Source organism: Thalassophryne amazonica, chromosome 13, assembly GCF_902500255.1.
Source record: "Thalassophryne amazonica chromosome 13, fThaAma1.1, whole genome shotgun sequence".
NCBI lineage: Eukaryota > Metazoa > Chordata > Actinopteri > Batrachoidiformes > Batrachoididae > Thalassophryne > Thalassophryne amazonica.
The window spans coordinates 41,883,258-41,911,071 of NC_047115.1; the positions used below are offsets into that span (position 1 = coordinate 41,883,258).

The 27,814-nt window shown below is 40.5% G+C and overlaps 1 protein-coding gene across 2 annotated transcripts in view; it reads right to left on the minus strand.

Moving 5' to 3' along the window:
- Nucleotides 1–575: 575 nt before the first annotated feature.
- Nucleotides 576–27,814, minus strand: part of antxr1d (ANTXR cell adhesion molecule 1d) — a 67,069-nt gene continuing 39,830 nt past the window's right edge. The window contains exons 12-18 of one of the 2 annotated variants that reach the window (XM_034184173.1): nt 18,451–18,529; nt 17,962–18,057; nt 16,089–16,127; nt 15,875–15,973; nt 12,215–12,379; nt 12,034–12,114; nt 576–2,357 (exon numbers count right to left, since the gene is read on the minus strand). In XM_034184173.1, coding sequence (XP_034040064.1) covers nt 2,079–2,357; nt 12,034–12,114; nt 12,215–12,379; nt 15,875–15,973; nt 16,089–16,127; nt 17,962–18,057; nt 18,451–18,529 — 838 coding nt within the window. In that variant the 3' untranslated portion in view covers nt 576–2,078. The remainder of the gene's footprint in view (nt 2,358–12,033; nt 12,115–12,214; nt 12,380–15,874; nt 15,974–16,088; nt 16,128–17,961; nt 18,058–18,450; nt 18,530–27,814) is intronic. The other variant, XM_034184174.1, reaches the window with a different exon arrangement.

Genomic DNA, 27,814 nt, shown 5'->3' on the forward strand with positions numbered 1-27,814 from the left:
AAATGTCCAGTTCTGCAGATAAAAAATGATGTCCACATTATGCAGATGAATTGCAGTAAAATCAAGAACACACAATGACCCCCTATTTGTTAGGTGTCCAGACAACACTCATTACTGCTGCACAGTTTGTTTAATGACAAGCAAATAACCAACAGAGTTACTGAAGCCATTATTTGGTCCAGAAATATGACTGAGTACAGCTAAAAGCAATTACAAAATCAGAATTTAAGGCTTATTTTACAGGCTATGTCTTTAATTAAAGTACTCTGGCTGATGATGCATCGCCAAATATTAAAGCCTATGAAAGGCAGTAAACATGCCATTTGGTCTCAATATGTTTTACAGCTGAACCCTTTCTTTGCTGTCATATTTTTAAAACAAAATACAGTGCAAAAATCTAAAAAAAAACAAACAAAAAAACCTTTTCACATTGTCGTTATGGGGTATTGTGCATAGAATCTTGAGGTAAGCACATGAATTTTTCATTTTGAAATAAGGCTGTAACATAAAATGTGGAAAAAGTGAAGTGCTGTGAATACTTTCTAGATGCTCTGTAAATTACCATCAGATACATGCATTAAAAAAGACTTGGTTTATTGAAAATACTAACAGAAATAATGCGAATGATCATTTCAGTCAATGCAAATTACAGAAGAACCCTGACAAATAAATGTACGATGCTACTCATGGGAAAGTGTTAAAAAAAAAAAAAAGTATAATGGCTTTCTCTATATAGTCTTTAAGATTTGTAACAACGTGCAGAAATCCATAACATTTTGCTGCTCTTGTTTTTGCTTATGGTTGAGACAGAGCAAATTATATGGATTAAGCACAGGTTTTATGTCATATCCATAATGGAAAACAGATGCAGACAGGGCCTGTGAAAAATAAATAAAATTTGGTGAAACTGTCCTGCAGCTGCAATCATCTCACTTTACCTGTGAACTGTGTCTCAATGAAAATGCAAAAAACAAACTGCTGTGATATTTAAAGAAGTCTATCAATATCTACACTGAATCATCTTTCCCCACACATACCACAAGCTTTTCTTCAAGGAACTAAAGTCCAGTTGACTCCACCTACTTGAATACGTGCCACATTCTTCACTTTACATTGCTCTGCTCTGCAAAATTCAACCCTGATCATACCAACGCTTACCGTCATTGAAACCTTTCTGAGCTGTAAGTTAGAGATGCAACAACTGATTAATCAATATGAATCTATTTAATTAATTGTCAACTATTTTGGTAATCAATTAATCATTGTCTTTTTACTGAATGTCCACATTCTCTGATGTCAACGTCTTAAATGTGAATATTTTCTGTTTTCCCCAATCTGAGAGTAAACTGTCTTTGGGTTGTGAACAAAACAAGACATTTGAGGACGTCAAGTTGGACTTTGCAAAACACTGACATTTTTCATCATTTTATGTGCCAACCATGTAATTGATTAATCTAGAAAATAGATTAATTGATAATGAAAATGATGGATACAGCATTTTTCTTTCTCAGGAAGAAGCTGTGTGCAAGATTTTCTTCCGTATTTTGTCCCATCCTGCCTTTTCAAATTATTGGCACTTCATGTCCTCTGTATGCTGCATTTTAAAAATTTGTTAATGCTTTTTTGACAAACAATTTTAATACAATGTTGAAAGTTGGTTGATTATAATTCAGTGGCAAATTAAACAAGGCACATTCAACTAATCTGAAAATAATCAAAAATTATTTGATTAATATGGAAAAAAATAATAGATTAATCGATTGCAAAAATAATTGTTAGTTGCACCTCTACTGCAAATACAAAACCCCTTCTTTGATTTTCCACCAATATTTATCAAGACATTCCTTAGGCTTCTTGTTAAATAATTTGTTTTTAATATAACGTTGGCATTTTGTTGAATATATTTGAATAAACTCAGTAGCTGAATTTTGTAAAGATAAATATATTTTTGCTGTCCAGCAACAAAGCGCGGAGCTTCAAATCCGACCCGTCGTCTTAGTCTTTGAGGTGAAAGGAGGACAGGATTTAATGGCGACGACTTGATGCATTGGTTACTTTTTTTTTTTTTTTTTGAGTGATCAGAGCCTAGGAAGGGGTCGTGAAGGCGGCAGCCCTGGAGGCCCTGGGGGAGCACGACCTGGAGGCGGTCCTGGAGGGGATCGGACCACTGGAGGGGGGGCCCGGGAAGGTGGCATGGCGCGGGGCCCCCTAGACGGCGGCTTCGAGCGTGGGATAGAAGAAACCAGAGGTTGCTGATCAGAAAGCGGGAGCGGTGACATAGAGTGATGCGTAGGAGGGTGAGACCGGTTTGGGGTGGAATCCTCCTCTTTGACCCGATGGAACCGTATACAGCGACCCTGCAAGACATGCAGCAGTGGAACAGAATCAGACCGCGTACAACTACACACAGAATGCAGATTCTCTCCAAAATCAAAGGGTGCCTCAGCTCTGTGTGGGTCTGCCCAGTTCTGCTGACAGAGGCGTGTGTGTTTGTGGCCCTGGAGGGTGCACAGAGCCGCGTCTGTCTGCCGTCCGCACACCTGCACTACAATAACTGCAACACATTATCGCTTCTCTCTCGCAGCAGCTTCTGCTGTGACCCGGCCTCTTGATGCAGAACACAGTCTGTCCTTGTCAGAACGTAAAGGGCAGATTTCAACACAATAGTTAACAGAGGCCCTTTGGCGTCAAACATAATTTATAAGTCGGCGAGAATAGAACGCTGCTCTTATTGTCCTCATTGATGGTTTTCATCTCATCGCAGCGCAGACGCAGAAACTAACCGTCTGTGGAGGAGGCGCAGTCCATCTCTGTGTCACAGACCCTTGGTGGTCTGATTATAACACCTTATTAAACACAGAGGCCCTAAAGTCACACAGGGGCCACTCAGAGGACCCCGGCTTTGTGCCTGAGAGGCCCATTGTGTGTATGTGTGAGTGCTTGCATGAGGGCTGTGTAATTGTTTGGGGCAGCCCGTTCTTTTGGAGGGGGGTCACAGGTCGCTGTGACAAATCCAGTTTGTGAGCAGAAGCACAACACCAGAGCGAACATATGGACACAATGAGAACACAAGCTCATGAATACGTGTGTGTCTGTGTGTGAGCGGAACATATGGGCCAAGTGAAACGACATAAATAACACAAACAGTTAGACAAATGAAGAAAAACAGGAGATTTTATCCTCTTTTACAAAGATGATGAGTGAGTTATGGAAGCAGGCGTGTTATAAGGTCAGTCGTTTGTGAAGCTTGGTGTCGGTGTTGCGTGACCCTTTGGCTGTCAAAGCTTAACTCTGGCTTTCCCTCCGAGCAAGTGCTTCAAACTCTCAAGTGTGTTTGGTCTGAAAAACAAAGCTAACCCTCCAGCATCCCTCTGACCTCCTCTGTCAAGGCCTTGATTCACTTTCTGAGCTCGAGGACGGACACACACACACACACACACACACACACACACACACACACACACACACACACACACACACACACACACACACACACACACACACACACACACACACACACACACACACACACACACACACACACACACACACACACAGATAGACGAAGCAGTTTTGTTTGTGTACAAGGAGGTGTTATGTGCACATTTTTCACAGCTAAACGAAAAAAAAAATCAAATTCTCAGGTGTGTTAGGGTTCAAACATTACCACTCTTTTTGAAACTTTGAAGCAAACAAACCAAAGCTTTAAAAATGATGTACTGTTTCAAGATCTCAGCTTCAGACAAAGATTCTGAAATGCTGAACTGGAGTAGTTACTTCAGAATAAGACTCAAAGTGCTTCAAACAATTGCTTAGAAAATAATTCACTGGTTCAAAATGCTTAACACGTGATGCTTCAGAAATAATTCACTGGTTCAAAATGCTTAACACGTGATGCTTCAGAAATAATTCACTGGTTCAAAATGCTTAACACGTGATGCTTCAGAAATAATTCACTGGTTCAAAATGCTTAACACGTGATGCTTCAGAAATAATTCACTGGTTCAAAATGCTTAACACGTGATGCTTCAGAAATAATTCACTGGTTCAAAATGCTCATGTAAAGCAATTCAGAAACTCATTGTTTCAAAGAGCTTCAAATGCTAAATCAAACAATTGCTTCAGAAAGTGATTCACTGTTTCATTCGTTTTATAAATAGCCCTTAACATTTTACTGCAAAAGCACCTGATTTACAAAAAGTTATAATGTCTGGTCCTTTGTTGAGACCTTGTGGAGAGAGTTCCCAGGTAGAAAAAAGTAGGAAAGTTGTCTATGTGCACAAAGCACTCAAAAGTAAAATAAGTGTTGAGACCTTTAACACTTTAATTTAATGAATTCTTGTTGTAGTATAAATGAGAGCTGTTAGAGTTGATCTACTTAATTTAACATTACGATAGAGTTGATTTAACACTATCTGGAGTGGGAACATATGTACTCACTGCAGAGTTTATTTTACTCTGCATAACTGAGTAGCAGGTCCAGGAAAAATACTTATGTGAGACAATTCAGAAAAAGACTCATTGCTCCAAAATGCTTAAAACATTACTTGAAGCAAATTAGAAAAGGACTTATTGTTTCAAAGTGCTATAATAAAACAAAACAAAAAAAAGTGTAATAAAATGATTCAGTGTTTCAAAACACTTAAAACATGATGTGAAGCAATTGCTTCAGAAAATGATTCACTGTTTGGCAATGCTAAAAATGTGAAGCAATTCAGAAAATGAACCATTATATCAGAGTGCTTCAAACATTAAACCATTCATTCATGTTTGAGCTGCTTGGAAACAGATTAAGCAGCTCATCCCACACTTCCCAACTTCAACAAAGTATTTTAACACTTCCTGGGACACACCAAGGTGTTTCCAAACCAGATGGGAAATATAATTCCTCTAGCCTGTCCTGGGTCTTCCCAGGGCCTCCTCCCAGTCCTAAATGCCTGAAAGACCTCCACAGGGAGACGACCATGGGAAATCCTAAACAGATACCAAACCACCTCAAATGGCTCCTTTGATGCAAAGAAGCAGCGGTTCTCCTCAGCGTCCCTACAAGATAGCCAAGTTTCTCATCCTGTCCCTGAGTGTAGCCCAGATACCTGATGGAGGCACCTCATTTCCACTACTTTTATCCCTGACCGTGTTTTTTTTAGTCATTATCCAAACCTCATTACCACAGTTGAGGATAAGACCAGATTCTCACCTTCTGGTTCAGCTCTTTCTTTACCATGACGGCCCAATGCAGCGTACACAAAACCTCAGATGCAGCCCCAGTCTGTCTGGTGATATCATGCTCCATCTAATCCCCCACTTTATACGTTATTTAAAAGTTCCGCCCTCCAATCAAAAATGTCCTAGTCCCACCCCTGGAAGGAATGGCTGCAAAGAAACCTGCATTCACGTTGGGACACTTTATTTGGACAGTTACAATTCAATGCTTAGCCATTATTATGGCACAGATATAAAGACAATTTTGAATTGATCAGACTGATCATGACATTTTTTTACTAGGTTCAGATGTTTTATCAGCTAAACAATCTTAAAAGGTAAATGAACACTAGTTACAGGCTTATATCGCAAAATAAGTCAACACTTCATACAGAGACAGATTACTGAGGAGCTGTCAGGATAAGAAGCCTGTGTGAGAGGACACTGTGCCGGTGTCGCCCTCTGCTCTGTGCTAGACCACGGGACCATCAGTGCCATCAGCATCAGAGACACACACTCAAAAAGGATCTCATGTCACAATTTGGTTCACATGTGCAATACAAGACTCAGATCAGATTGGATTATTTATTTATTTGTTTGTTTTAATTTCCGATATCAGAGCCAGTCATTCTGACCAATATCGAACCGATACCGATCCAAAATATCAGATGGGCGCACCCCTACTTTTAAGTGGATCTGTGAAAATCATTTTTCTGTTTCATCTCTGATATAGCCATGAGCATGATTTCTGCACAGCCTTCCAACAAAAAGTCCATTTTTTTTAAACACTCATTCCCCCCCCCCCCCCCCCCCCCCCCCATGTAACAGGGAGAGCTGTATTTTCCACAGCTAATGGCGTGTGAAGGAAATTGTGGGGGTCATTGTCGAGCCGTAACGTCCCAGAGAAAGTGGCTGACAAAGACTCTACAAAGTTCTGTCCTGACAGAGATTGATTGTCCTGCTCAGGGGAGGAAAAAAAATTAAAAATGAATAAAATCCTACCTGGTAATAAGGGATACGCGATGCTGACGAGCCCTTTATAGACTCTAGATACAGTTGATACGCACTGTTTCACAGTAAAGTTGAATCATGCCATCCAAAGAACAAATCAATAAATCTCACAGCAGCACAGCCTCGACTATGAAAAGTGACAATGAGACCATTGACGACACAGCAGCTGTCTCACCATGACAACCAATATGAGGATGAACACTTGTCTCTGTGGGGTTATGGGCACAAATGAGATAACAGGATGAACACACAGTAATGTCATCATTTTGGAATGTTTATGATGTGCAGCCGAAAGTATGACAAAGTAGCCATTACTACATTTTTGAGCAGAAATCTAGCAAATAAAATACGTACTATGCTGTGACACACACACACACACACACACACACACACACACACACACACACACACACACACACACACACACACACACACACACACACACACACACACACACACACACACACACACACACACACACACACAGAGAGAGAGATTTAGTAAAACTGTAGGGTAACAGTTATGCTCCCTGACAACATTTGAGATTTTTCTTTAGTATACATAGTAACTAAACATTGGCAGGAAAACATTTTACGTATATCTACGTATATATTAAAAGTCAAGTGGCCTCTGTGTACATGTATGCGTACATGCATGTGTATAACTTCGATCACGGACAAACTGGGGAGAGCTGACATTTGTTGTATTTTGGTTCAATGATGAACACCACCAAAACGGAACGTTGATAAGACTAATATTTTTGGAGAAACTATGGGTATTAGCTAACAACAGTAAACAATGGATGTTGATAATTACATTCTGGACTCAAATGCCATTCTAAATCATTATAGAAACTTTGCATAATTTATTATCATTCTTGAAAACTGTCAGTTACCTATTTTATAAGCACTACCCAATCTAGACCCCGTGGATCCCCGCGAGCAACGTGCTTGTCTTCTTTATTACGAGCGAAGCTGGAGCCACTCTTAAGCAACACTTATACACATGTTCACTTGAATCCAATTCATATGCAACCAGAAGCAAAACATCTTTCTGTGCAACTCAAATTGTGTTGTCAACCAGGACCAGGAACTGGAAGGAAACCTTCTGCTATCCAATGCAATATGTGTACTCACCTGGAAGAAGAAATCAAATAAAACCTGTTCCTTGGTCTTTGATGGGTTAAAGTAGGAATTGGCAGGTGGGGGAACCTTAAAATTCAGTGAAGTGGTTCAGCATGGCAAAAAAAGAACATGTCGCAAAATAACTCCCACATTGATTTGTACTGCGAGCACCAATGGACTTGTTTTCCTTGTGGACAGACTGTGTGATCAGGTGACCTACAATAGATACATCTACAGCAGTTAATTAAACTAAGTGCTAGTTGATTTGGAGTTGTTCTGTATATCTTGTTAATAATGCTTATAATATTAATTACTGGAGAAGATTAAAAAAAGAGTTTTAATCATAATATTACAGCATTGTTCCACAAATTAGTTAACCTTTAGCTGTCAGGGTGACAAGGTGTTGCTGTGCTGACCAATGGAAAAGACGTTACCGTGTTCATGACATTTCGTAAAGCCAGAAATTACAATTATTTGCTTGGAAACTCCACAGATATTTAGTACTGCAATTTATCCAACTTGACATCATATGAACTGCAATCATGACATCCCTCTATCATGACTGTTGAAAAAGTAATATAACAATTCACACATTTCAGAGTGACCTTTTATCGTGGCCAGCCTAAGGCACACCTGCGAGGTGGGATGGATTATCTCGGCAAAGGAGAAGTGAACACAGATTTAGACAGATTCCTGATCAATATTTCAGAGAAATAGGTCTTTTGTGTATATACAAAATGTTTTAGATGTTTGACTTCAGCTCATAAAAAATGGGAACAAAAACAAAAGTGTTGCATTCATATTTTTGTTGAGTGTGTGTCATTGCGTGCATCCATATTGTTTTCTGAGTTCACCAAGTGAGCGCACAGTTTGCAGAAATTATAAGTTTCAAATCTGGGTTTGCTGAGCCGTCGTGAATGCAACATTAGCTTAACACTTCAAATAATGAAGCTTTTAGCAAAGCTTGGGACTCATGGCTTCGACACCAAGCGACACTTAAACAAGCCATCTTGTCATATCTAACATGGCTCTGTGACTTTTCCTTTGGCCAGTTTACATTTTTATTACCAGTGATTACGCTGTATAGCAGCTCACTGTTCCTGACATCACTAGATGTCTGACAGCACTGGTTCATGATACAGTCAGGCTTGACACCAGGTTGCAAAATTTGTTCAAGTTAGATGTGTAACTACAGAGTGGCTGTATTTATTTTAAGTGCAAAAATTCGAGTTTGATTCAGGACACAAAAGTCAGGATAGTACAATACGTTATGGTTATGTTACATTATCCTACCCGGCTAACAGAACAACACATTGTTGACTCAAACTGAAACGCACTCATTTTCAAACAGATGTGGATCTGTTTTTTTAGTGGCTTTGTTAAATTTGAGGTTTTCATTGGTATGAAATGCACAATGGCACATTTGCAAACAGCTTTTTCAGATCAGTTACTCATCTGCTTCATATGGAAAGCACGTTGTCCAACTCTTTTCTTGTTAAAGATTGGGAAAGGAAATGAAAGGAATGGTTTCTGCAGCAGGGGCAGTTGGTATTGTTCTGATCCACTTCAATCCCCGAGTCTGCTGCAAATTCATACAACACTCGCAAAAATACAGACGTGCTGCACATAATAAAAACACTATGAAGTACTCATGTGCTGTTGATTATATTTATTTTTGTTCTCTTGTGTTTGCAAGCATTTTGACAATGGACAATTTTCAAGTTGCGCCACCATCTTGATGCCAAGACTTCCAGTTAGGAAGCCTCTCGCTCACACGTTTGGCGTCATTAGAAACAACAGCTTGTTATGACGCCTCACAGAACGGCTGACTGATTGGATGTTATGACGCCTCACAGAGCGGCTGACTGATTGGATGTTATGACGCCTCACAGAACGGCTGACTGATTGGATGTTATGACGCCTCACAGAGCGGCTGACTGATTGGATGTTATGACGCCTCACAGAGCGGCTGACTGATTGGATGTTATGACGCCTCACAGAACGGCTGACTGATTGGATGTTATGACGCCTCACAGAGCGGCTGACTGATTGGATGTTATGATGCCTCACAGAGCGGCTGAACGATCGGTTGTTATGACGCTTCACAGAGAGGCTGACTGATTGGATGTTATGATGCCTCACAGAGCGGCTGAACGATCGGTTGTTATGACGCTTCACAGAGCGGCTGACTGATCGGTTGTTATGACGCTTCACAGAGCGGCTGACTGATTGGAAGTTATGACGCCTCACGGAGCGGCTGACCGATCGGATGTTACGACGCCTCACAGAGTGGCTGACCGATTGGTTGTTATGATGCCTCACGGAGCGCCTGATCGATCGGATGTTACGACGCCTCACAGAGCGGCTGACCGATTGGTTGTTATGACGCCTCACAGAGCGCCTGATCGATCAGATGTTATGACGTCTCACAGAGCGGCTAACCATTCGGATGTTATGATGGAGCGGCTAATGGATCGGATGTTATGATGCCTCACGGAGTGGCTAATGGATTGAATGTTATGACGCCTCACGGAGTGCCTGATCGATCGGATGTTATGATGGAGCGGATAACTGATCGGATGTTATGATGCCTCACAGAGCGCCTGATCGATCGGATATTACGACGCCTCACAGAGCGGCTGACCGATTGGTTGTTATGACGCCTCACGGAGCGCCTGATCGATCGGATGTTATGACGCCTCACGGAGCGGCTAACCATTCGGATGTTATGACGGAGCGGCTAATGGATCAGATGTTATGATGCCTCATGGAGCGGCTAACGGATTGGGTGTTATGACGCTTCACGGAGCGGCTAACTGATCAGATGTTATGATACCTCACAGAACGGCTAACCGATCGGATGTTGTCTTTTGTGTGCTCCTGCTGCAACACTAATTTCCCTTTACGGGACAATAAAGAAATTCTGATTCTGATTATAACGTCTCATGGAGCGGCTGACCAATTGGATGTTATGATGGAGCGGCTAACTGATTGGATGTTATGATGCCTCACAGAGTGGCTGACCGATCGGTTGTTATGACGCCTCACAGAGCGGCTAACTGATCGGATGTTATAACGCCTCACGGAGTGGCTGACCGATCGGATGTTATGACGCCCCATGGAGTGGCTAACGGATCGAAGCTGGACGCCGTTAAACGATGTCTTTGAAAGTCAACATAAGTCCAGATTTCTTGTTTAAGTAGGTTAAGTAAACAACTGCTTGCAGGTCCTAAAGACCTGTATAAGCAGATCCTTTAATATCACTAAGTAGGTGCTCTAATGTTACATGCATTGTATGTGCACAGCAGGAGACAAATGTGTTGAAAAAAATCAAACTAGTAGTTATGTGTGCAAAGTTAAAAAAAAAAAAGAAAAAGAAAATTTTTACAATATGTACAAACTTTGCTTAATTAGACTGGCCGTTACCATAGCCAAGGTAACCAGTCACTGATTCTAAAATTGAACTGAATTTGGGTGTACGCCACTACTGTAACCTAAGTAAGATACAGGAGTAGTTAGGATCTAGGCTGGTACCCCAACCTGGATCAATCACACATGGTCCTACAGTAATATAATAACTAAATGGTGATTACCCGGGGAGTGGAATCAACACGCGGCGTTAGGCTTATGGAGAAAGAGTAAGATTCCAACATATAACATTTGAGAAATTGACCAGGGCTGCTGACGCTACCTCGGTCAAGATTGAAATATATCAAGAATTGGCTAGACCAACTATGGTTATACTATTTGAGAAGCTGACATCTTCCCCCAAACCAGGCCTCATAATTTAACCTAATTATTATCAAGATTCTCCCAATATTTGTCCAATTGATTTTTGAAAGTATTGAGCGTCGAAGCTGTAACCACCTCGGATGGAAGGCTGTTCCAAGTATCCACTATCCTACAAGAAAAGCTAAACTTACGGATGTCTAATCTGACTTGTGGTTTGAATAGCATCATATCATGATTTCTACCAGGTCTTCCTGTCCTAGTCAAAATTGTTTCTTTTTGGCTTCGGTGTCCTTTGTTAGTACCGTGTGACTGGTGCTTTACATTTGTTGCTAGGAAAGTTCAACGACCAAAATTCCAAGATTCTGGGCGCAATGAACATGTTTTCACTGTTATTTGATTTCTTTGTGCAACTGACATCATTATTCAAGCATCCAAAAGCCTATTCCTACCTCCACACAACTCCAAACACCAACCAGAAAGTTTCTTGACAGTTCTTGTTGTTGAACGAAACCGCGTCTCACTAACCAGATAGAGTTGTGATGTCATCATGCATGCGCGTAGGTGCTGCTCTACTGCAACTTGAAAATCATCCATTGATAGAGATTTTTTTTTTTAATTTGTGTGTTGCCTTAAGTGGAAGTGGGTGCTTGATGAGTAAAGTATTCTTTGTGCTTAAACGATGGCAGCTTTGCTAAAGAGAGTGGTATCAGCTGTTCCGTCAGTCGCTGTATAAGCTGAGTGTGAAGGAAGAGCACACATTCACAGACAATGAAAGAAAAACAGTTACTCCTTAAAAGCCTTTAAGTGGACGGAATCAACAGCAAAAACCCTGCAATTACGCATTAATCTCTAAAATACATATGGAGTCTGTTGCTGGTATTATTAGCTGTTGTGTGGCATAAGATTTTCTTATTATAGGTTATGTCAAAATCTTCACTTAATTGCACTTGGCAGACACCCTCACCTGGTCTCCAGGTTGCGGTCTCATCAGAGACACCTGGTCATAACCTCTCCGGAACAGAGCCAACAGGGCATCCAGCTTCCCCTGGGGTGCACACCAACAAACGCATATCAGAAATACTGATAAAATAGTGCTGGAAACAGAGATTTAATAATAATAAGTGAAACCGTTTTAAGCGTCAAACCTTGATGGGTGTGTACCACCTCCTCTGCTGTGGGGGGCGCCGTGGTGGTTTGCGAGGTTTGGGCTCATAAGGTTCAAATTCTTGCTCTGGCATCTTTACAACTGCATTTTTGGGTTTGTCCAGCTTAGCACCTTCTTCAGTTGAGCCCTTCTCACCCCATCGCACCTAATGAAGAACACGTCATTAAAACATACGTTATTAAGAGCGCGGTGAATGTTGCGTAGAGTGTTTGGCACATTTGTTATGGGCACTGGAACCTCACAGTGATCCATGTCTACAAAGCTGTCAAAATGACATCAACCCAATTTTCTTCCAGAATTTTGCAAACCCGTGCCAAAACTCAACTTCTATTTAATAATGAAGCACGATGCTGTGCTATACTTGCAGTTACATTGTTAAACTGAACACTCCATTTTAATAATTAAGTTAATGTAACTCAAACTTTGAAAAAAGTTATAGTCACTCATTTCCATTAATTAAACTAACTCAAAAATGTATTGTTGTCATAACAACTCAGTTCCTTTAAGTGCATTTAAAGTTTTGGGGCTTTTAAGTGTTGGTGATGTATTTCCAGTGCATTCCATTCACTCATTTTAATTGAGTTTATGTAACAGAGGCCAGCAGGTGTCATTGTGCATATGTAGTTAGTAAACCTCACTCCCAACAGCTCAAAAGAATTCTCTGGTCACAAGGCCAGAGCCCTGGGTTTTAGCCTTCTGGTTAGAGAGTCTGACTTCCATGCCGGAGATCGTGAGTTTGTGTCCTGAGCAGTGTTGCCACAGTTACTTTGAAAAAGTAATCCAATTACTGATTACTCCTTGAAAAAGTAACTTAGTTACTTTACTGATTACTCAATTGTAAAAGTAACCAAGTTAGATTACTAGTTACTTTTTTAGTTACTTTCCCCAGCTGTCAACAACAACCCTTTGCCATTGTTCTGTCGACATGAGGTGTCGACACGTCGAGATGAGGTGTGTCGTCGAGATGAGGTTCCTCGCGTAACTGCATATGTGTGCACTGAAAAAATTACTTGACGAAGTTCGGTGATTTTGATGGGCAAGTAAATGTATAAATTGTTCATCCGAACGTAGTAATGTATAAAATCTACTCACTATAAAACGATAAGTATTTATAAACCTGGAGTTAGGTTATTTCGACAGGCAAAATATACATATACATACATTTATGCTCCTAACATAAAATACAGAAAATGTTTTAGTTACTAGGCTATAAATACACTGAATACAATTAATAAAAAAAAAACTTTGACAGAAAAAACAAACAACAACAAAAAAAAACAAAATGCGCATGCGCACTTGCACGTCGAGCGAGTTACATCATCTCCCCATGTGCAGTTGCGCGAGACACCTCATCTCAACGGGTGACGTCTTCAAGTCCGGGGTAGAGCGATGTGTGCATGCGCAGTAGCGCAACGCACCTCATCTCAACATTCACCTCATCTCGACGGGACACCACCTCAACATGATAATGATACCTGTTTTGCCAAAACTCACTTTATAGTCACCCTTTCTTGACTTCAATGAAAATAAATACTTGTTTTATAAAAAGTAAAATAAAGACTTTCTTGACCTCATATTTAATTGTTGACAGCATTGTAATAGTAAAACTTGCAATTTCTAACCTACATTGTTTATAAATGTAATGTATAATGTATAATGTATAAATTCTCTCTAAACATTTTACTTGTCGAAATTATTATTATAAGTAGTATTAGTAGTTGTAGTAAAAAGGCTTCAAAACTGGACCTTTAATCTAGGGGTGTTGTTGTAGGGGGGGCACATCCCTGCCCCACGCCCCCATTCCATCTGGATTCACCCCTGCTTTGGCGTTTAAGCACAAAGAATGGATAACATTTATTTATGCAGAAAACATGACCAGATTTACAGGTAAGAAAGTTTTATTGCATTTTCACATCATGTGGTCCTCAGAAAGAGAGTTTAGGTGCATCTGAGTGGAAAATAGTGTTAGTTGTTGATGCGTCGCGGAGGATCAGTTGTTTTTAGCAGCAGATGCGGAGCAGCTCAGCTCAGAATTCTAAATAAAGGAGAAAAAAAGCAGAAAAATGACTTTGTAAAGCTCAGTGCAGGTGTGCTGTTGTCACCGCGCTTTAAGAGGTGAGGACGAGTCGTAGCTGCTGCAGAAAACCGAGGATGAAAAGCTCACAGCTTGCTTAAAGTGGGCAGTTCAGTCGAACCCCGACCCCCTGCCCACGGACCGAGTTTAATGCTGCTATCGACCCACAATGCAAAAATAATAGTAACGCACAGTGACTTGGAGAAGTAACTTTAATCTGATTACTGATTTGGAAAGATTAACGCGTTAGATTACTTGTTACTAAAAAAGTGGTTAGATTAGTGATTCAGTGGCATCACTGGTTCTGAGGGGAGCGAATTGGCGGAGTCATAACAACACAACATAGAGTCAACAAGTAAACCAAAGAATGCATCCAAAAAAATCAAATCCAAAATATAATGCAAATTTTTTAGGCAGACATTTGTCACTTTTTTTATTGAAAAACATAAACTAGATTTATATAAGTTTAATTAACTATAAATTGTTAAGTTACTAAAACTTTAACAATTTTTGAAAATTATTTTATTTAAGTTGGCAAACTCAAATGGTTTAAGGCAACCGGTTTCCTTAAATGGTTTGAGTTCAACTAACTCATAGAGTTTTACAGTATGTTAAATTAAGTCAAGCTTTCAAACGGGACTGCAGCATAACAATAAATACTACCTGTAAACTTTACAGGAGACTTCAGCATATTGATAAATAGGTCTTTCTATATATGAACCAACGAGTCGTGGTGCATTAAATGTAAGTCCATACTGCAGAGTGAAATTTGAAAAGACATTGAAAGGTAGATAGGAAAAAGAAGTGCATGGTAAATGCAAGAGGCATGTTAGGGTTGTTAGGAGATGAGGTACTCTCAGGAGAGCTAGGCTTTCAAGAACTTCTTAACCTTCAAACAACCGAATGAGGTCATTTATGACCCCGAGCATATATTTTTGTGCACCATTTTACTAATTTTAATTGGAAAAAAGTTTTTTTTTACCATGAATTTGTCAGTCTATTTGTCCTGCATTTGTTTATAGTATGTTGTAAGGATCAGCCAATCTGTGTGGCAATTATAATCCAAACTTGTGCGGGATCACTTATGACCCCGCACTGGGAGGATCCATGAGATTTCGACATTATATCTTCAGATGGTATTGTAATTTGCCAACTCTAATCATTATATTTTACTGTTTTGCAGGGAAGCATGGCCAACAGACCGAGAATAGTAAGATTTACAGCTGCACAAGCATCGAGACTGATTCTTGCTACCCAGAGTGAGGATGAAAATAGCTCATGATCGTCACAAAGGATGACTGATGGGTTCATTGAGATTTGTGTTAAAATACTGCCATATTTGCTAGTCACCGGTTCGTCTATATTTGATGCATTAATTATCCTACTATATTAGTCACTAAAATTGCTCAGTCGCTTGAGGATTAAAGGTAGAGAGAATCAGCACCAGTACACTTTGTGATTGATACTGTGATGCAGCGTGTTTAACAACTGCATGGAGCTAATTTTAAATTTTTACACTAAACACTTTGTGTTTGCGTGTGTGTGTTTGTGTGTGTGTGTGTGTACCTCCATGCGTTTGATTCCACCCACTCCTCTTCCTCCATAGTAGGATGCGTCAACTGTAGGCCACCTCTTCTTAGGCATCCCATCTTCATCATCTGATTCCTTTGAGTAAAGGAACAAACAACTTCACTGACACTATCATAAAACACTAACAACAACACCCACATTACGACTATTACTCCTGACAATAATATGTATTACAAAATGACTGACTTACTGGTTCTGGAGGAGGAGGTGGGGGAGGTTCTTTAATCACCTGACAGTTGAAGATGGGGGAAAAGGTTTTTTTTTTTATTAAATGGGGGAACAAAAAGCACTTGAAGTGCCTAATGTACTGCCAATTATTAGGTACCCAAAGAATTTTGATAATAAATAGCATATCCACATATAAAATCACATCTATATCAACACAGTATAGTTCCATTCTGAAAATGAAGTCTCTTAGCAAGCTGGATGTTGAAAATGTGTAGTTAGCCTATTTGTATTTGTCATCCTACTTGTGTCACCATAATATACATACATTCTGAATATAAAGTTTGTCTTATGAACACTGGTGGGCACAGATAACCAAAAAATTAACTTCGATAACAGATAATCAGATTACTGAAAAGTTATCTTTGATAAAGATAAAACAATAAACCACCCAAAAATGTATCAGAAGTTACAGATAACCGATAACAGATAAATTCCAATATTATCTCTGGCACATTTACAACTACTAGTAAAACCAATTTAATAGCTTATAATAATATTAAAAGTAACAACAGACCCAAACAATGAGACCACACTTTTTTCTTTCAACATTCTGCCCCTGCTGGAAGCTCTTGTTTACTACAGCACTCCCAGCACAGAGGCACCCCGAGAGCAGCCGTAAGACCAGCTCTCTATCAATTACAACACTCCGGTCAGGCGGAGGTCTTGAAAAATAAAGTCATGCTGAGTTATGGTTTTGATTTATAAATAACATTAATACTGATAGAATAACTCCATTAATGTCAATTCTGTCATTTGTACAAAGTTAAAATATAACATATATCTTTTAATGTTGAATAATGCACTAATTCTGAGGTTTTGTAACAAACAGATCGCAAAGGATTCTGGGTAAAAGTGCCTCTGCTAAACACTGATTGGTTCAGTCATTCATTATGTAAACCAACACGTTAATGTGACGTCTGTCGTGTGTTGGTGTTTAAAGATAAATGTGCTTTTGTAAAATATTCCATTTTTTTATTTGTAAAAACAGGCATTTTTACGGAGCCCTGCAATTGTCATCGCAAAATGTTTTGCATGTGGAGAGAATGTGCGCACGTTTTATGATGTTGTAAAACGTGCTTTACACTGTGGGAGATGATTTTTCATGCAGGAATTTTTTGGACCGAGTTTTCAGGTTAATCGTGCATCCTGTAATGTTGTGCGTCTTGTAATGTTATTATTATTATTATTATGCTGTTGTTTTGTTAAGCAGTTTTCTTGTGTTAGCAGAGGGTATAACTGTGCGTCTGTTACAAAACTTTTAACAGGTGGGTGCTGAACTGATTTTAAATTTTAAAAATGCTTGTCACTGTTCGGCATGGTTTATTGGTTTAAAAGTTATCGGACAAAAATTAATCGGAAGATAATTGGTCCGATAATGGTTTTTAAAGTTATCTAAAAAGATAATCCGATAATGAAAACATTATCTTTGATAATTATCGGATTATCGGAAGTGTGCTCACCACTGCTTATGAAGTATTGTCGAGGAATACTGTTAGAAAACAAATCACTTAACTTTCAATAATGTGCAAATACACCAAACAACCCTAAAATGTAGTTCATATAATACACAGAGGGTACCAGTGGTGTAAGTTTCAAGTGTTTACAATGTTGTTCATGACTTAACATGCTCACTAATACCTGATCCTTATTAGTATGCAGACGTCTGCAAACCAACCCTAAAATATAATCAGGTGAGCTACACCCCACTGAGTATCTATGGTATAAGTAACAAGAGTCTGCACATTTTTTGAATTATCGTGTTTACAAGAATGTGTCCACACAAAAATGGATAGATGATGACATAACAGCCTACATCATAAAATATTAAAACTTACCACAGTGCAGCAAAGAGGCCAAAACCACCACATCAGAAGCAGAGCCAACAGCAAGAACACCACCAGTAACGATATCAACATGATGGTCCCGTCGAACTACACACACACACACACACACACACACACACACACACACACACACACACACACACACACACACACACACACACACACACACACACACACACACACACACACACACACACACACACACACACACACACACACAGGGTCAGTGATGTCATTCACACTCTGTAGAAGACAAGTGTGAAAAGGTGAAAACAAAATGCAGAGGTACTCACAGCCTCCTCTGATGAGAGACACAACAGAGGAGACCTCAGAAGAAGAAAGTAAGATGACAGATAGAGAATCAGGAGAAAATAAAAGTTGGGGGGATAAAGAACGGAAGTTAATTCAAATAGAGTGAAAAGCAGCAGTGTGTGATATTACACTACAGCAGTGATCAGTGTAATGTGCAGCTGTACTCACACATTCAGTGGTAGTGATGTGAACAGAGCTGGTGATGTAAGACAGACCTTCATTCATGGTCACCTGCAGGTAGATCACCCTGTGGAACAAAAGGTCATGACTCGTGGAGTGCACAAACACTTGTGCTCAAACTGGAGACCTCATTTTAGGGCCACTGCAGGAGACTGTTGAGGCTCGAGTTGAAATATCACAATGTCCACAGTAATGCCTGTACATACTTTATTTTAAATTCTTTAAAATAGCTACTCATAAATTAAATAATAAATGAAATTAATTGCTTCTTTTTTTTACTAATCCCAATTTACCACAATGCTGCATTCACATGTTGGCAGTTAAAAAAACCATCATAGTGGTAATTATACCAGAACTCATGTCGTCTGCAGTGGCAGTATGTAGGTAACAATGTGAAGGGTGGTCATTTGTGAGTTCTAACGAAATAGACAATAATTTACTTAATTGAAGGATGCAACAAGTTTTAGCATTTTTATAGTGTTACATTAAAACAGGAAACCCTGGCTCTGGTGGCATGTTAAAAAGCCACATTTTTCTGAAGTGACAGATTAATTCCTCTTTGTAATATCACACAAATTATTCATGTTTACCTGATTAAAACTGGGTGACTCCCTGCCTAAATAATCGATCTCCAGCTGTCTGCCTTTCCTCCTTGTTAAAAATAAAATAACACCCAGTTTGTCCTTTTCATCGTGGCAAGTGGCAGAAGTTGAAAATTCTTTACTTTTGATGTGCTCACAGCCAGAGGCGATGGAATTTTTCCATCAACCTGTGGCTGAAAACAACAGAACAAATATTTTATCATCTGCTGCTTACAGCCAACATGTGAATGCAGCATAACAGCACTTCTTGGTTGATTTTCTGATGCTGTCACCAGTTGAGTCCAACCCATCATTCAGCAAAAGGAAAAGTAAAAGGATTCCGCTTGCCACAAGGCCAGAGCCCTGGGTTTTTAGCCTTCAGGTGAGAGAGACCACCTCCCTTGCTGGAGAACGTGAGTTTGCCTCCCGAGGGGAAGGAATGGGAGGAGTCAGCAATGCAAATCACAGCCACTACACTTGGCAAGAAAATGGGACTCCGAAGCTCATAGACTCATATCCCCCCAGGGAACATTTGGCCTGAGTGCACTCAGCTCGCGAGTGTCCAGCGCAGTGAAGATGGTATCCTTCATTTGTGCACTCCCTGGTTGACACTCCTTGATGTACACATTAATCAGTGCTCAATATCATCTCCAGGGAAATAAATATTTTTGTGTTAGAAGAGGACCGTGGGATTCATGTGTATGTGTGTGGCAGGGTCTGGTGGTGGCATCATGATGGTGGTGATGTTGGTCCACCATCAGCAATGGACAATGGAATCGTCTAACATCCCAACTCTTGTCGGGATGTCAAACTCATTTTGTACAACCCCAATTCCAATGAAGTTGGGACGTTATGTAAAATGTAAATAAAAACAGAATACAATGATTTGCAAATCCTCTTCAACCTATATTCAATTGAATACACCACAAAGACAAGATATTTAATGTTCAAATTGATAAACTTTATTGTTTTTGTGCAAATATTTGCTCATTTTGAAATGGATGCCTGCAACACGTTTCAAAAAAGCTGGGACAGTGATATGTTTACCACTGTGTTACATCACCTTTCCTTCTAACAACACTCAATAAGTGTTTGGGAACTGAGGTCACTAACTGAAGCTTTGTAGGTGGAATTCTTTCCCATTCTTTCTTGATGTACGACTTCAGTTGTTCAACAGTCCAGGGTCTCTTGTATTTTGCGCTTCATAATGCGCCACACATTTTCAATGGGCAACAGGTCTGGACTGCAGGCAGGCCAGTCTAGTACCAGCACTCTTTTACGACAAAGCCACGCTGTTGTAACACGTGTAGAATGTGGCTTGGCATTGTCTTGCTGAAATAAGCAGGGACGTCCCTGAAAAAGACGTTGCTTGGATGGCAGCATGTGTTGCTCCAAAACCTGGATGTACCTTTCAACATTGATGGTGCTATCACAGATGTGTAAGTTGCCCATGTCATGGGCACTAACACACCCCCATACCATCACAGATGCTGGCGGTAACAATCTGGATGGTCTTTTTCCTCTTTTGTCCAGAGGACACGACGTCCATGAATTCCACAAAACAATTTGAAATGTGGACTCATCAGACCACAGCACACTTTTCCACTTTGCATCTGTCCATTTCAAATGAGCTCAGGCCCAGAGAAGGTGGTGGCATTTCTGGATGTTGTTGATGTATGGCTTTCACTTTGCACGGTAGAGTTTTAACTTGCACTTGTAGATGTAGCAACGAACTGTGTTAACTGACAGCGGTTTTCTGAAGTGTTCCTGAGCCCATGTGATAAGATCTTTTACACAATGATGTTGGTTTTTAATGCACTGCTGCCTGAGGGATCGAAGGTCACGGGCATTCAATGTTGGTTTCCGACCTTGCAGCATACGTGTAGAAAGTTCTCCAGATTCTCTGAATCTTCTGATTATATTATGGACTGTAGATGATGGAATCCCTAAATTCCTTGCAATTAAACATTAAGAAACATTGTTCTTAAACTGTTGGACTATTTTTTCACGCAGTTGTTCACAAAGTGGTGATCCTCACCCCATCTTTGCTTGTGAACGACTGAGCCTTTTGGGGATGCTTCTTTTATACCCTCACCTGTTTCCAGTTAAACTGTTCACCTGTGGAATGTTCCAAACATGTGTTCTTTGAGCATTCATCAACTTTCCCAGTCTTTTGTTGCCACTGTCCCAACTTTTTTGAAATGTGTTCCATGCATCCATTTCAAAATGAGCAAATATTTGCACATAAACAATAACGTTTATCACTTTGAACATAAATATCTTGTCTTTTTGGTGTATTCAATTGAATATAGGTTGAAGAGGATTTGCAAATCATTTTATTCTGTTTTTATTTACATTTTACACAACGTCCCAACTCCATTGGAATTGGGGTTGTAATTTAGTCTGCCTATATTGTCCATTTAAAGTCTGTAAAGATGACTTAAAGAGTTCCCCGCCCACAGCAGGAAACCCCAACCCAGCCCTTTCATGTGGAAACTGCAGATAACTGAATAACTTCCGATTTGCAGGAATTTAGCGCCGTTATCTCCACCTTTGATCGCATGACAAACTGTGGGCAGGGGCCGTTGTTGCATTTGAGAAGATAACAGAAATATCTGGCATTGAGGAATATTACTCACAAAAAAGAAAATCAACAGATGCTGTAGGTTGGGGGGGGTGGGGGGTGGAATCATCGTGTGTGAAAGAATGGAGAAAGTGTTTTTATGCTGTGATGGTCTGAGGCGGCGAAGACAAGGGGGGTATTGAGCGCTGGGTTCAGATTTAAGGAGGGGGAAGGTCACTGCAGGATGGGGACAGAATAGAAGAGAGGAAACAAAGCGGGGGATGGTCAGAAGGTCTTTTCCTTTGCTACATCCTCTCATTACTCCTTTCAACAACTGTGCTCGCCTCATCTTGCGTGCTTTCCACAGCTCTTACTGGTAACCCACGCTGACACTGATTAGGGAATAGGTACGCAGATGCAGGTGCTCTCATTTCTGTCTCACCTTTCCCCATCATGCAGTCACGCCTTTCAGGCAGGCAGGAGATCAGCTCCTCTGTGACAGAGAGATCTCAGCCCCTATCAATCATCAATCTGCCCACTACACGTCTTTGCCCCGTGTGTGTGCGCGGGTGGTGGTGGTGGGGTTTGGGTTCTGCATCTGGAAGGTTCCCAGTCAACACTGATTTGTGTGACATCGGCATCAGTGACTTCATTATATGCGACAAGGCTCATGTGGAGCAGGAAGTATGTGAGGGAGTTTAAGGTTTGAAGTAAGGACTTTAACTCCCCCCCCCCCCCCCCCATCCCCAACACACACACACACAAAAAGAGTTCATGTGTAATTTGATTTGACATACAAAAGGAAGAATAGATTTGAGTATTTCACTGTTCTTTGACAAGTTTCTGCACAATGGCACTAAATAATTACCACAAGACTATATATCTTTGATAAACCCTCCCTGACGTCACCCAGAGGTTTTCTGAAGAGCAGCTTTGTAGCTCAAACAGACTGGCTCCAAATGTCATCATGTTGGCAGTGCCCGAGTCAGCCTACAGAGTAAATTTGCAGAGTACAATATACTCTGTTGGGATAACATTAGGTCCCAGTCTAAATAGAGTAAAATACACTCTATTATAGAGTGAAATCAGCTCTACCATCTTGTCAAATCAAGTGTTTCTATTCCAGTAAGAGTTGATTTGACACTGTGATAGAGTTGATTTAGCACTGTGGTAGAGTATATTTAACTGTATTTGGACTGGGACCAAATACCAGCAGAGTAAATTTTACTCTGCAAAATTTACTGTGTATCTGTGGTGGGCACAGCTAACCAAAAAGTTAGCTTTGATAACCATTAATCCGATAACTGAAGTTATCTTTTATGCCGCTAAACTGATAACCTGCTAAAAAATTTAACTTTATTACAGATAACCGACAACCGATAACTTTTATTCGGACACGGCCACATCAGATTACACTGTCGGCTTCTGATAAACCAGTTTCACTTTAAGCGCTGCAGGGGCTGCTGGGTAAATTCAAGGATAACAAACACAAAAAGAACACACGAAAAATGAATGAATAAAAATAAATAAATAAATAAAACCCCAAACACTGTCATCATCTTTCAAAAGCAGTAAAACACAGTATTAGAAGTAGTTTATCTCAGTATTAGATACACCATCATTTCTGAACTAAAAGCTGCTGCTTTTTTCACACACTTTGAACCCTGCGGCTTAAACAACTGAAATACGCTCATTAATGCATTGACTGGCAGAGTAAAAGACACGTAGTAAATATAAATTCTTACCTGTTAATTTCACGGGGATTCATTAAATTCTGAAGAGAATATTCCACATAAAGCGTCCTGATTATCCAAAATGGTGTGTAAACGTCCCTGCAGCTGCGCTGTGAGATCTCCTCTCTCCCACCAAGTCTTGGTGATTAAATTATCCCGTCAGCCACAAAGAAATAAAATAATTTTAACATCCACACAGATGCTGAGAATGACAGCCTCAACACTGCATTTAATCTATTATTAGACTCTATTGGCTTTGCTCAAAAAGTAAATGAGTCCACCCACCACTTTAATCATATCTTAGATCTTGTTCTGACTTATGGTATGGAAATAGAAGACTTAACAGTATTCCCTGAAAACTCCCTTCTGTCTGATCATTTCTTAATAACATTTACATTTACTCTGATGGACTACCCAGCAGTGGGGAATAAGTTTCATTACACTAGAAGTCTTTCAGAAAGCACTGTAACTAGGTTTAAGGATATGATTCCTTCTTTATGTTCTCTAATGCCATATACCAACACAGTGCAGAGTAGCTACCTAAACTCTGTAAGGGAGATAGAGTATCTCGTCAATAGTTTGACATCCTCATTGAAGACAACTTTGGATGCTGTAGCTCCTCTGAAAAAGAGAGCTTTAAATCAGAAGTGTCTGACTCCGTGGTATAACTCACAAACTCGTAGCTTAAAGCAGATAACTCGTAAGTTGGAGGGGAAATGGCGTCTCACTAATTTAGAAGATCTTCACTTAGCCTGGAAAAAGAGTCTGTTGCTCTATAAAAAAGCCCTCCGTAAAGCTAGGACATCTTTCTACTCATCACTAATTGAAGAAAATAAGAACAACCCCAGGTTTCTTTTCAGCACTGTAGCCAGGCTGACAAAGAGTCAGAGCTCTATTGAGCTGAGTATTCCATTAACTTTAACTAGTAATGACTTCATGACTTTCTTTGCTAACAAAATTTTAACTATTAGAGAAAAAATTACTCATAACCATCCCAAAGACATATCGTTATCTTTGGCTGCTTTCAGTGATGCCGGTATTTGGTTAGACTCTTTCTCTCCGATTGTTCTGTCTGAGTTATTTTCATTAGTTACTTCATCCAAACCATCAACATGTTTATTAGACCCCATTCCTACCAAGGCTGCTCAAGGAAGCCTACCATTATTAATGCTTCGATCTTAAATATGATCAATCTATCTTTGTTAGTTGGCTATGTACCACAGGCTTTTAAGGTGGCAGTAATTAAACCATTACTTAAAAGCCATCACTTGACCCAGCTATCTTAGCTAATTATAGGCCCATCTCCAACCTCCCTTTCTCCTCAAAAATTCTTGAAAGGGGTAGTTGTAAAACAGCTAACTGATCATCTGCAGAGGAATGGTCTATTTGAAGAGTTTCAGTCAGGTTTTAGAATTCATCATAGTACAGAAACAGCATTAGTGAAGGTTACAAATGATCTTCTTATGGCCTCGGACAGTGGACTCATCTCTGTGCTGTTCTGTTAGACCCAGTGCTGCTTTTGATACTGTTGACCATAAAATTTTATTACAGAGATTAGAGCATGCCATAGGTATTAAAGGCACTGCGCTGCGGTGGTTTGATCATATTTGTCTAATAGATTACAATTTGTTCATGTAAATGGGAATCTTCTTCACAGACTAAAGTTAATTATGGAGTTCCACAAGGTTCTGTGCTTAGGACCAATTTTATTCACTTTATATATGCTTCCCTTAGGCAGTATTATTAGACGGTATTGCTTAAATTTTCATTGTTACGCAGATGATACCCAGCTTTATCTATCCATGAAGCCAGAGGACACACACCAATTAGCTAAACTGCAGGATTGTCTTACAGACATAAAGACATGGATGACCTCTAATTTCCTGCTTTTAAACTCAGATAAAACTGAAGTTATTGTACTTGGCCCCACAAATCTTAGAAACATGGTGTCTAACCAGATCCTTACTCTCGATGGCATTACCCTGACCTCTAGTAATACTGTGAGAAATCTTGGAGTCATTTTTGATCAGGATATGTCATTCAAAGCGCATATTAAACAAATATGTAGGACTGCTTTTTTGCATTTACGCAATATCTCTAAAATTAGAAAGGTCTTGTCTCAGAGTGTGCTGAAAACTAATTCATGCATTTATTTCCTCTAGGCTGGACTATTGTAATTCATTATTATCAGGTTGTCCTACAAGTTCCCTAAAAAGCCTTCAGTTAATTCAAAATGCTGCAGCTAGAGTACTGACGGGGACTGGAAGGAGAGAGCATATCTCACCCATATTGGCCTCTCTTCATTGGCTTCCTGTTAATTCTAGAATAGAATTTAAAATTCTTCTTCTTACTTATAAGGTTTTGAATAATCAGGTCCCATCTTATCTTAGGGACCTCGTAGTACCATATCACCCCAATAGAGCGCTTCGCTCTCAGACTGCAGGCTTACTTGTAGTTCCTAGGGTTTGTAAGAGTAGAATGGGAGGCAGAGCCTTCAGCTTTCAGGCTCCTCTCCTGTGGAACCAGCTCCCAATTCAGATCAGGGAGACAGTGTTATGTGGGCCGCTGAAGAGGAGGTACTGCTGGCCCACCACCACCAGAGGGCGCCCTGCTTGGAGTGCGGGCTCCAAGCACGGGAGGGCGCCGGACCCTGAAGAAGTGACAGCTGTCATTCATCCCCTGCACCAGCTGTCACTCGTTCATCATCATCATCACCATCTTAAAAGCCGGATCGTGACTCCACCTCCTCGCCGAGAAATCGACTACCGTGAGGTAATCTCTCTGCTGATTAACACGTTGTGTAGGATTCTGAACTTTTGTTGCAGCCGGTATCCTGTGGTGTTCACCCTTATCTGGGAAGTGGCGTGGAGCGTGACGACGACAACCGCGCTACATATAAGTGGTCACACTAGGAGCTGCACGAGTGTGTGATTCGGAGGTGGAGGTTCTCCTCCTAACTGTGTACAGACTATAGACCGCTGAGTGTAAGGATTTACACTCATTCATCTTTTCTCTGCTTTCTGCCAGCAGTACCAGGGTCGACAGCCGAAGACAGAGGTCACCTGGGGATTCGGGACTTGGCGGCTCCGGTGTTCTTCAGACCGTTGGTGGTGGAGGCCGTGTGGGACGCGGTCTCTCTCTCGTCGGGGTCTTCTATCTTCGAGCCTGCCCACACGTCACCTGGTGTTCATTGACTTTGTAATTTCTGTATGTTTAGTTGTGTATTGTCACAACAGTAAATTGTTACCTTTTGGCTTACTCATTGTCCGTTCATTTGCGCCCCCTGTTGTGGGTCCGTGCTACGACACCTTCCCAACAGACAGACACCCTCTCTACTTTTAAGATTAGGCTTAAAACTTTCCTTTTTGCTAAAGCTTATAGTTAGGACTGGATCAGGTGACCCTGAACCATCCCTTAGTTATGCTGCTATAGACGTAGACTGCTGGGGGGTTCCCTGATGCACTGTTTCTTTCTCTTTTTGCTCTGTATGCACCACTCTGCATTTAATCATTAGTGATCGATCTCTGCTCCCCTCCACAGCATGTCTTTTTCCTGGTTCTCTCCCTCAGCCCCCAACCAGTCCCAGCAGACGACTGCCCCTCCCTGAGCCTGGTTCTGCTGGAGGTTCTATTCCTGTTAAAGGGAGTTTTTCCTTCCCACTGTAGCCAAGTGCTTGCTCACAGGGGTTCGTTTGACCGTTGGGGTTTTACATCAATTATTGTATGGCCTTGCCTTACAATATAAAGCGCCTTGGGGCAACTGTTTGTTGTGATTTGGGCGCTATATAAGAACAATTGAATTGATTGATTGAATGCTCGTTGTGTCGACGCCGGGCAATCACGTCTTGCGCTTAATCATGATGTCATCAACAAGTGACAGCCAGTCTGCCATAAACCACTAATCTACACACGACAGGGATTAAAATGTTTGATTTCAGGGTTTACAAACGATTTTGATAAACTTTGCTCACTTTACCAGCAAAAAAAAAAAAGCTATCGGACTGAAAGTTATCAGAACTAAATTTATCGGAAGATAATTGGTCCGAACTTATCTGAAAAGCTAATCCTCTAACAAAAACATTAGCTTTAATAATTATCGGTTCTCGGATTAGCTGAACAGTGCCCACCACTGGTATCTCCTGGCCAACCCATAACTGTGTAAAGAGGTGGAGTGTGTGTAAGACTGGGGTGACCTGGGTAGGATAAACGCAGCCCGTACACCCCCCCCTCATTTCTCAGTTACCAAACAAGCACATGCTAACAGACTAAACTTTTGATTAATACCTATTTTTTGCCTACTGTAGAGCAGGTAGCTGAGTGGATAAGGAGGCTGGCCTGACAATTAGACCTGGGTTTGAATCCCACTGATGCTACCTGTCTATGTCTTTGGACAAGACACTTAATGTACATGTCTCCATCTAACCAGCTCTAAATGGGTACCTGTGTCAGACTGGTGTCCTATCCAGGGGTCTTAAC